Source organism: Panulirus ornatus, chromosome 8, assembly GCF_036320965.1.
Source record: "Panulirus ornatus isolate Po-2019 chromosome 8, ASM3632096v1, whole genome shotgun sequence".
NCBI lineage: Eukaryota > Metazoa > Arthropoda > Malacostraca > Decapoda > Palinuridae > Panulirus > Panulirus ornatus.
Genome location: NC_092231.1, coordinates 29,507,082 through 29,519,178, shown reverse-complemented (window position 1 = coordinate 29,519,178; position 12,097 = coordinate 29,507,082). Strand labels below are relative to the sequence as shown.

General features: G+C 39.1%; 1 protein-coding gene across 1 annotated transcript in view; it reads right to left on the bottom strand.

The window, feature by feature from the left end:
• Positions 1–12,097, bottom strand: part of LOC139749706 (nipped-B-like protein) — a 448,638-nt gene that overhangs the window by 329,580 nt on the left and 106,961 nt on the right. Inside the window, exon 6 of the mRNA XM_071663859.1 lies at positions 6,762–6,905. Within this exon, the coding sequence (XP_071519960.1) occupies positions 6,762–6,905 (144 nt within the window). The remainder of the gene's footprint in view (positions 1–6,761; positions 6,906–12,097) is intronic.

The following is a 12,097-nucleotide window of genomic DNA, read 5'->3' as shown; positions in this document are numbered from 1 at the left end:
AAAGTGACTCTTTACTTGGGGTGCAGTCAAAAGCATGTGGAGTCTGATAACTTATTAATACAACTAAGCAGCTATTACAGACTATATGATACAACCTTGAGGGAAAAGTGATGCTTAGGAATCTTTACTTAACAGCATAATTAATATAAAGAAGATTTATCATTAAGGGTAGCAGTAAGTCACTCTGTAATTTTGTTTAAGTGTCTCAGATATGATAAATACTTCAACTAAAGTCTATCACTGTACTTATATTATCCGTGCCTCTAAAAATATCAAGTTCAAAAATGATATTTCTTACAAAGTAATCTGCATTGTTTTTTCACTTGCTCAATAACAGTCTTAAAAGGACCCAGTGGTCTGTTGCTGTACTCTTCTCCGTATCTTTTTGTGTAATCATACTACCAAACGAATAACAACTGTCAGATGTAAATGCAATAAATATTTCTTACAAGAAATTTTTTTCAATTATATTCACAGCATACTCCAAAGCAGTATATGTTTATCAAACTGCAATCACTTCTCTTCACTGTGGTCCATCTTGAAAGTATAAGGACTTCTCCATGAAAATTGGGTTAGGACAATCCAACCCTTCAAATTTATTATGGGGAACCAAAGGCCTTGCCTTCCCTATCTCTTGCTAACCACTCAAACAGAATAGCAGCAGCTCACTATTTTCAGGCCCAACATTCGCCAATCAGAGAATGCAAAGAGATGATGTCATCTGATGTCATCAACTTTATGACTTCCAATGGCTCAGCAGTTTAGAATTCTCTAGAGATGCACACTGACAAAACAAATGCTACCAGACCACAGCTTTTTGATCCCATGGATCAATATCCTTCACTGATCCTTCTTCTTTCTATCATTCAGCTGTTTTATAACATTATTCATTCATTCATCATACTTTGTTGCTGTCTCCCAGGTTAGCGAGGTTGCACAAGGAAATAGACGAAAGAATGGCCCAACCCACCCACATACACGTCTATACATACGTGTCCACACACGCACATATACATACCTATACATTTCAACGTATACATATATATACATGTACATAATTCATACTTGCTGCCTTTATTCATTCCTGTTGCCAACCTGCCACACATGAAATGACAACCCCCTCCCCCGCATGTGTGCGAGGTAGTGCTACGAAAAGACAAAAAAGGCCACATTCGTTCACACTCAGTATCTAGCTGTCATGTAATAATGCACCAAAACCACAGCTCCCTTTCCACATCCAGGCCCTACACAACTTTCCATGGTTTACTCCAGACACTTCAAATGCCCTGGTTCAATCCTCTGACAGCACATCGACCCCGGTATACCACATCGTTCCAATTCACTCTATTCCTTGCATGCCTTTCACCCTCCTGCATGTTCAGGCCCCGATCGCTCAAAATCTTTTTCACTCCATCGTTCCACCTCCAATTTGGTCTCCCACTTCTCGTTCCCTCCACCTCTGACAAATATATCCTCTTTGTTAATCTTTCCTCACTCATTCTCTCCATGTGACCAAACCATTTCAATACACCCTCTTTTGCTCTCTCAACCACACTCTTTTTATCACCACACACCTCTCTTACCCTTTCATAAATTACTCGATCAAACCATCTCACACCACATACTGTCCTTGAATATCTCATTTCCAACACATCCACCCTCCTCTGCACAACCCTATCTATTGCCAACGCCTCACAACCATGTAACATTGTTGGAACCACTATTCCTTCAAACATACCTACTTTTTCTTTCCAAGATAATGTTCTTGCCTTCCACACATTTTTCAAGGCTCCCAGAACCTTTGCCGCCCCCTCCTCATGACTCACTTCTGCTTCCATGGTTCCATCCACTGTCAAATCCACTCCTAGATATCTAAAACACTTTACTTCCTCCAGTTTTTCTCCATTCAAACTTACCTCCCAACTGACTTGTCCCTCATCCCTACTGTACCTAATAACCTTTCTCTTATTCACATTTACTCTCAGCTTTCTTCTTTCACACACTTTACCAAACTCAGTCACCAGCTTCTGCAGTTTCTCACCCGAATCAGCCACCAGCGCTCTATCATCAGCGAACAACAACTCACTCACTTCCCAAGCCCTCTCATCCACAACAGACTGCATACTTGCCCCTCTCTCCAAAACTCTTGCATTCACCTCCCTAACAACCCCATCCATAAACAAATTAAATAACCATGGAGACATCACACACCCTGCCGCAAACCGACATTCACCGGGAACCAATCACTTTCCTCTCTTCCTAATAGCACACATGCTTTACATCCTCGATAAAAGCTTTCCACTGCTTCTGGCAACTTGCCTCCCACACCATATACTCTTAATACCTTCCACAGAGCATCTCTTTCAACTATCATATGCCTTCTCCAGAGCCATAAAAGCTAAATACAAATCCATTTGTTTTTCTAAGTATTTCTCACATACATACTTCAAAGCAAACACCTGATCCACACATCCTCTACTACTTCTGAAGCCACCCTGCTCTTTGGATCCAAACTGACGCTCTGTACATGCCTTCACCCTTGTAATCAATACCCTCCCGTACAATTTCCCAGGAATACTCAACAAACTTATACCTCTGTAATTTGAACACTCACCTTTATCCCCCTTGCCTTTGTACAATGGCAATATGCATGCATTTCGCCAATCTCAGGCACTTCACCATGAGCTGTACATACGTTGAATATCCTCACCAACCAGTCAACAACAAAGTCACCCCCTTTTTTAAATAAATTCCACTGCAATACTATCCAAATCCGCCACCCTGCCAGCTTTCATCTTCCGTAAAGCTTTCACTACTTCTCTGTGCACCAAACCATTCTCCCTGACCCTCTTACTTCGCACACCACCTCGACCAAAACACCCTATATCTGCCACTCTATCATCTAGCATTAACAAACCCTCTTCTCACATCACCACAACTTATTACCTCCCCATTAGCCCCCTTCACCGATGTTCCCATTTGTTCTCTTGTCTTATGCACTTTATTTACCTCCTTCCATAACATCTTTTTATTCTCCCTAAAATTCAATGATACTCTCTCACCACCATCTCTCATGGAAATAATAATTCATTGAAGGTGTGCTTTAGACAGTTTTAAGATACTTTCTTTCATGGTTGTCTATCACTTATCCTTGGTTTCTCCTAAAAGCTTCATATTCCAAGGTTCATCATAATGACAGCAAGTTGGCCTAAATCTATCACATCACTTCAAGTTCCTCTATCCCTTACTCTTTAATTAGCTCTCCCGAATGAATCTCTTCACTCATCCCCACCTTGTACCCAAATCATTTCAACACATCCTACTCAGCTCTCTCAATGAAACTGCTTACAACCACACCTCCTTGCACTGTCATTCTTTGCACAATCAACCCTTCCTACATTACACTATCCTCATGAATTTCACTTCCAAAACATGAACACTCTTGCATCATTTTACATTTTGCGCAAAAGAGTCATAGCCATAGAGCACCATAGGACTACTATACCATTAAACATTCCCATCTTTGGCCTCAATGATAGTGACATCTCCCTCCATACAATTATCAATGGACTGAAGAGCGTTACCCACTCAATTACCATATGGTTCACAAAAACTTACATAGTTCTATTTGTTACCATATACACTCCCAGGTAACTAAAACATATGCTTCCTTATAGTAATCTCCATGCAAACACTCAAGCCAATGTGCCCCCACTCCCTAAACCTCATAACCTCATTATAACTTAACTTACTCCTTTCACAAACAGTCACAAGCTCCAACAACAGTTTCTACAGTTTCCTACTCTAGTTTGCAACCAAAGCCACATCAACTGCAGACAGTAACTGACTCACTTGCAAAGCCCCCCATCCCAATCATACTACAGACCCTTGGATTTACCTTTCACACTATCTCATCCAAAAAAAGATTAAAACAACTACTGCAGCATCACACACCTTGATGAAAATGAACCTTCAATTGGACCCCTCATGCTCCTCCTTTCTTACTCACCCATATATCTTACTCTTCCAAAATACTTCTCACTGCATATAGCATCTTTCCTTCTAAAGAAAATATTCATTGCAACTTCCAAAAAGCATCTCTGTCAACCTTATAAGAAGCTCTCTTTTGATCCATTAATGCCACATACAAATCCCTCTTTTTCTCCAAATACTTTTCTAACAAAGTCTTTGAAGCAAACACCTTGTCCACACATACTCTACCATTCCTGATGCCACATTGATCCTCCCTATAATGATGCACTGTGTATGCAAGCGCCCTCTAAATCACTACTCTCCCATTCAACTAATGTGGTATGCTCAACGGACAAATAACTCTGTGATTCAAGCATTCATTTTTCTACCCCTATATAGTGGGACTAAAGAAGTATTCTACCAGTCCTCAAGCACCTCACCTTTAGGCATACATGTATCGAAAATGATGACTAACCAATCAATACCACTGTCACCCCTTTTCTTGAGATTCAACTGCACTCCTATCCACTCCAGCTGCTTTGCCACACTTAATCTTATATAAGCTTTAACAGCCTGTTCTTTTCAATAAACCATCTGTCTTTGCCAAGACTCTTCCATCCCTCCACATCCCAAATTTGTCTTCTTCTCACTACATCTTTGCATGTTACCCCTTCCCCACCTGCTCCCTTCACTAAAGTTCCGTTTGTCATCGTGTTCTCACAATATTCACCTTTCTATAAAACACTTTCATGTTGCCCCTGATGTTTCTGATACTCTCTCACCCCATCCCTTATTTGCCCTCTTTTTCAGCTCCTGCATCTTTTTCTTAACTCCTGTTGCTTTCTCTTGTTCCTCTCCAAATCACTAACACTCCCTACCTACAGGAAGACACCACCCCCATCTCTCTTTTCTCCTTCACTTGCCACTTAATCAACTCATCCTACTAGGCATTACCCTTTCTCAAATGCCTGCCACCCATATTCTGCATGCCACACATTTCATCCACACATAGACAAAATACTTCCCTAAATACCTGCCATTTCTTGTCTTCCAGTTCTGCTTACTCTCAACTTACATCATTCTTAAACCAATCTCTCTTGGCATCTCCACAAACAAGAATCTTTTTCTTGCTCATTCTTTTTTACCATTATCTTCCTCTTTTCCCAAGTCCACAACAAACTTTCACACTCACATCCACCAAGAAGTGATCAGATATCCTACCAGCTGCCCCTCCCAGCACGTTAACATCCAAGTTTCTCCTTTGCATGCCTATCAAGCATTACATAAACCAATAATGCTCAGTCACTCATGCACTTTTACGTATACACCTAATTCTAAACCAGGTGTGACCTGTCAAACTGTTCAATATTTTCATCTACACAGGGGACACCATAAAACCTAATCATACTCTCATTACCACATCATCCATTTTTGCACTTAATACTCCATCTCCTGCATCTAATTGCTGACACATTCAAATTCCTAAAATACATCTCACTACTAGCTGCATAGTGCTGATCACCCATCTCTCATCATCTGCTTTCAGTCTTGCCCACATTAGTCTCAAACTCACTTCATATGTTCTTTAACACATTCCCATATATCCTCTTTTGTTCCTGCCCTCTAACTATACCATTCTTCCCCCCTTTATCTGAACCTTAGTGAAGATCTAGGGGCTTCTCTCCCTAAACATATCTTTCCCTTCATCTCAACCTGATTACATCCACACACATTCAGGCAACTCACTCTGAGCCTTCGAGGAGGATGACTTTCTTCACCTGGCACGTTCTTCTTTTCAAACTTTTAGAAACTGAAATACAAGGAGGGAAGGGTTTCTACTCCCCCTTTAAATCTTTTTCTTTCTTTCATACCTGTAATAAACAGGATCACATCAACATAAAAAGATACTTAAACCCTTAAACAAGCACAAGAATATGTAACATACATAGCTGATAAAATTTCAACCCTAACAAAAGTACAGGAATGAATATGAGGCACACTGAACGAAAGTCTAGCTATAACTACAATCAGGGAAGAAACATGTGACACTAATCGGTGTGTGAAAAGAACTTTGGTGTTGATACAGTACCCAACAAACTATCTAATATCAATACTTCTTCAAGTATATGATTAATAAAATGTTAAATAAACTAATCAGCATATACTTGACCTAAATCAATATATATGAATCAATTATCATAATTCAAGAAACTTAAATATCTAAGACAGGTGCTACTGAGGAAGGAAAAAATGAGAATAGTCAATAGTGAATTACAGTGAAAAGTATGTGGCTATAAATTTGCATACCATGGAAGATGCTTGATTACAACAATTAAGTTTCTTAATCATAATGATAATATCAAGTGTGAACACTTCTTTGAAAGATGAAAAAAAAAAAATCTCAAGAGACCATTACAAGATATTAAGCTAGAAGCTTGTTACCAAAGATGTAAAGATGTTCTCTTATAAAATGGGAGTTGTGGATGAGTGAAATAACCTAAGTGATGAAACTGTGAATGTATGCATTTCATTAAAACGTTATAGTAAAATTTCAGAAAGTCAGAATTAGGTTTTCTAAAAGTGCATAACTCCTTGAATATACTGTACAAATAGGATATAACATATCACTGACAATGTTAATCAAATTACTGTCATATAAAGAGCAAATCAGGAGAGCATACTACTCTAGTAATAAGGGAGTGTGCGACATTTCTAAGCTTCAAATTTCACTACTTTATACTAAGTCCTCCCATTAAAGAAAAGGTGTACACCATTTTGTATCTACTAACCTGTTTAAGATACATATCAAAGCTCTGTGAAAATGGTCTCTTTGATGCAAGGTATCTGGTTATGAGTTCTGCATTGTCATAGCTGATGTGAGTTTGTAGAGTTTGGGTCTTTGCACCTGGTGATGCTGGTGGGAAGGCTGGTACCTGAAGTTAGAGATATATCTGTTATCACATGATGATATCCATCAGTTAAATACAGCAAACAAATTTCATTGCTGTATCATTTCTACAAACATATACTCATCAATTTCTTCATTCTTTTTCCTTCTTAACTACTCTTAAAAATTTTTCCTGACTTCTAAAAACATCTTCCATTACCCTTGCCCTGATGACCTATTCAAATGTACATTTTCTTCCATTAATACATTTTCATTAGCACATAAAAGCTTATGATTTTAAAGATTAAATTACCTATTATGTAAAGCACACCCAAACCTTGTTTTATGTTGGATTAACATATGCAATTTCGCTATTATGCAAGGGAACCTTCCCATACCGGTACCTCATTTTATGTGGTCAAAATTTACTACTATGCGGGTATGTATCGTACAAAGCGCAACAAAACTTCGGTAAAGGTTGGACATGGGAAGGAGTAAACATGGGACCTGGGTGGAGTGAGCTACATTCCCACCAGTGTGTTAGTTTCACAGTTACCAATGTTGAGTGTACATCTGTGTTACATGTGCTATCTGGCATCCCTGCTAATATGATTTTCCTGCAGTCTACCGTTTGCGTTTGCAAATATGACATCCAAACATACAACACCATCTTCTCTTACCTCAGAACCAGCAGTTAAATGGAACACAACCCCAACATAAAGCAAAGGATGGGTGTACCTGGTACAGCCAGTTCCACAAACTAAAAAAAAAAATAATGAAAAACTTTCCACCATCGGTATCTGTGATGCAAACCTTGGAAATGGAAAAAGAATTCTTCAGATTGGTTTGGTTTTCAAAACACACAGTTAACCCACTACCTGCTGATATCCCATATATGAGACATGCCACATCTGGGACTTGACTACAATTGTCCTAAAAGTGGGATCTCATCATTTAAATTTTCTAAAAAGTACATGTACAGCTATTTTCTTTTTTTATACTATTCACCATTTCCCATGTTAGCAAGGTAGCATTAAGAGCAGAGGACTGAGCCTTTGAGGGAATATCCTTACTTAGCCCCCTTCTCTGTTCCTTCTTTTGTAAAATCAAAAATGAAGGGAGGATTTCCAGCCTCCCACTCCCTCCCCTTTTAGTCGCCTTCTATGACATGCAGGGAATACGTGGGAAGTATTCTTTCTCCCCTATCCCCAGGGATATTGTACAGCCATACAAGTGCTAATTATTCAAAATTCATTTACTCGCATCTAGAAAGGTATTTCCATACATCAATTCAATATTTCTTCTATCTAATTGGCCAGTTAAATAACAGCAAATGAAATTATGAAACGCAGAATGAAAAACAGTTGAGGAAGATAAAAAGATGAGTGAAGAACTGAATGCTAATTTCAAAAGTGCTTTCACAATGTAAGACACTTCAGCCCCATCACTAGTGAGGTTGGCTGGGGAGGAGGCTTTAGAAAATACAAAATACTAAAAGGGCTTGTTTGACTCATACAAGGGTCATGGTCTTGACAAAATTTCATAATATGTGCTGACGATGAGTGCAAGTATGATAGACAAACCTCTTGAACTACTGTGAACATCTTGCTGAAGAAGGGACATGTGAAACAAGTGAATGAGTGTAAATATCATACCCATCGACGAGAAAGGAGACCAGGAAGAGGTGCTGAACTACAGACCAGTCACCATGACAAGTATGGTCTGTAAGGTATTGGAAAAGATAAACAGAAAGCAAATGGATGACTTTCTACAGAGGAGATATGATGCAAGTGATGGGCAACATTGTTTTCAGGAAAGTAGATCATGAGTAACAAACCTCTTAGATTTCTATGAGAAAGTGACCTTTGTAAAAGGGAAAACTGGGTAACTAAACATTCATATCTTGACTGCCTGAAAAGATCTGACAAAAGTACTGCATGTTTAAGGAGGTGGAATACCACACTTGAATAAAAGGCTAAAATATTATCTTAGTGGAATGGGCCAAAAGACACATCAGTGGGGCCTCTTCCAAAGGGGTGGAGGTCACCAGTAGGGTGCCACAGGGTCCTGTTTTGAGACCTTTACTCTTCTTGATCTATGTAAATAACATGCCTGAAGGTATGGACTCTTACCTGAACATGCTTAGTGATGATGCAAAAGTCATGAAGGAAGTGAAAAGTGAGAATGGTTGAATCAGCTTACAAAGGGGCCTGAACAGATTCCAAAGTTGGTCTAAAACATGGCTGATGAAATTCAACCTGAGCAAATATAAGTAATAAAGATGGGACAAAATAAAAGAAGGCCTTTATATGATTATTGTATAAGAGGATATAAACTTCAGGATTATGTGCATAAGAAGGACTTAGGAGCTGACACTGTTGCTAACCAGTTACCAGAGTCCCATATTAGGAAAATAGTAAAGGAAACAAACTGTCCGCAAGTGAATTTCTGAATAACTTTAAGTTTTATGGATAGGATATATTCAACAAGCTATTCAAAATCTTCATAAGGCAAATTTATGATATGCTTCTCAAGTTTGGTTGTCGCACCTATAGGAGCAGAAAGCTGTAACAGAGTAGGTAGAGAGTAGGGCAACAAAACTGGTATCAGAATTACGAGAACAAAGTTGCAGAAGGATAAAGGCTTTAAATATGCCCATCTTAAAAGAAAGAAGAGTGAAGGGTGACCTGATCACAATCTTTATCACAATCTTTATGTTTTTAAAACAAACTGATGACGTGAACAGTGAACAATTCTTTGAGAGACGTAGGGACAGAGCAACCAAAGGACATAACAAGAAATTAATTAAAGAAACTTGTCAAAAAGATGTGAGGAATTCCTTTTGTAGGATGAAAGTGGTGGATGAATGAAAGAGAATGAGTGAGGACATGGTTAATCCAGAGACCACACATAAACTGAGATGCATGACTAGAGAATGTACAAAAGACAGGGTTTTCTGAGTGTATAATTTTCTTTCTGTACAATACAAATAAGCAACTACATTGCTGAAGCCTACAGCATAACAACTTTGCCTTACATAAGCTTTATAAGAAAATTCAAATCAATATATGTACATATCAGATATATCTAACTCAGAACTTTCTGAGATGAGTAATATTATACCAACTGGCCAAGTTTCCATGAAGATGAGGAAGAACGAAGGCAGGAGGAAGAAGAGCATGATACTGCCAGCAAACAGGGTGAATATGACCACAGTTCCTGGGTAGGGAGGTACTTTGGCACATCCATCATTTGCCTAGGGGAATGTTTAGGTATAACAGGTATTTGTTTTATCATCGAAAGTTCAGAGGAGCCTCAGTGTTTCAGAAGTTCTTGTGATACTGATCTGATGGATGTAACATAGTGAAACAAATTGTTATTATGGTTTTGTGAAGGAAACATATCTAACATCAAGCAACAAGCTGTCCAGGTTCACTATCACTATACGAGATGATCTTTTGTTTTGTGACGAAGAAAATGACTCCATGCATGACTGAAAAATGCAAGGACTCAAATAGTCATTTCCCTTTTTAGGTGTGATCAAAGCCTGACTGTAATGCTCTTGCGTGCTATGCAGGGGTTCTGGGTTCGATCCTAGCTGTTGGAGGTTTGTATGTTATATGGTAGTGCGCGTTCATTTCCACTATATTCGCATATATATATATTTCATTCATCTAGTGTGCTTAATTGCCATCTCCTGCATTAGCAGGGTAGTGCAAGGAAACAGACGAGGAATGGCCCAACCCACCCACATACACGTGTATATACATATATAGGATAAAAAGAATAATTCCCACGTATTCCCTGCGTCTCAGAAAAGGTGACTATAAGGGGAGGGAGCAGGGGGCTGGATATCCTTCCCTACAGTTCTTACTTTTCAAAAGAGGGAACAGACACGGGAGCTAAGTGAGGATTTTACCTCTAAGGCTTAGTCCTCTGTTCTCAACGCTACCTCACTAACAAAGGAAGTGGCAAATATGTATAAAATGTATATCATCATTCATTTATCATAATTAATCGCTGTTTCTGCCTCCGTGAGGTAGCGCTAGGAAACAAAGAATGGCCCAACCACTCATATACACATTTTTTTTTTTTTTTTTTTTCATACTATTCGCTATTTCCCGCAATAGCGAGGTAGCGTTAAGAACTGAGGACTGGGCGTTTGAGGGAATATCCTCACCTGGACCTCTTCTCTGTTCCTTCTTTTGGAAAAAAAAAAAAATATATATATATATACATAAATGCCCACACAGGCAATATACATACATACATACATAAATATATATATATATATATATATATATATATATATATATATATATATATATATATATATATATATAATTTTTTTTTTTTTTTTTTTTTTGCTTTGTCGCTGTCTCCCGCGTTTGCGAGGTAGCGCAAGGAAACAGACGAAAGAAATGGCCCAACCCACCCCCATACACATGTATATACATACGTCCACACACGCAAATATACATACCTACACAGCTTTCCATGGTTTACCCCAGACGCTTCACATGCCCCGATTCAATCCACTGACAGCACGTCAACCCCGGTATACCACATTGCTCCAATTCACTCTATTCCTTGCCCTCCTTTCACCCTCCTGCATGTTCAGGCCCCAATCACACAAAATCTTTTTCACTCCATCTTTACACCTCCAATTTGGTCTCCCTCTTCTCCTCGTTCCCTCCACCTCCGACACATATATCCTCTTGGTCAATCTTTCCTCACTCATTCTCTCCATGAGCCCAAACCATTTCAAAACACCCTCTTCTGCTCTCTCAACCACGCTCTTTTTATTTCCACACATCTCTCTTACCCTTACGTTACTTACTCGATCAAACCACCTCACACCACACATTGTCCTCAAACATCTCATTTCCAGCACATCCATCCTCCTGCGCACAACTCTATCCACAGCCCACGCCTCGCAACCATACAACATTGTTGGAACCACTATTCCTTCAAACATACCCATTTTTGCTTTCCGAGATAATGTTCTCGACTTCCACACATTCTTCAAGGCTCCCAGAATTTTCGCCCCCTCCCCCACCCTATGATCCACTTCCGCTTCCATGGTTCCATCCGCTGCCAGATCCACTCCCAGATATCTAAAACACTTCACTTCCTCCAGTTTTTCTCCATTCAAACTCACCTCCCAATTGACTTGACCCTCAACCCTACTGTACCTAATAACCTTGCTCTTATTCACATTTACTCTTAACTTTCTTC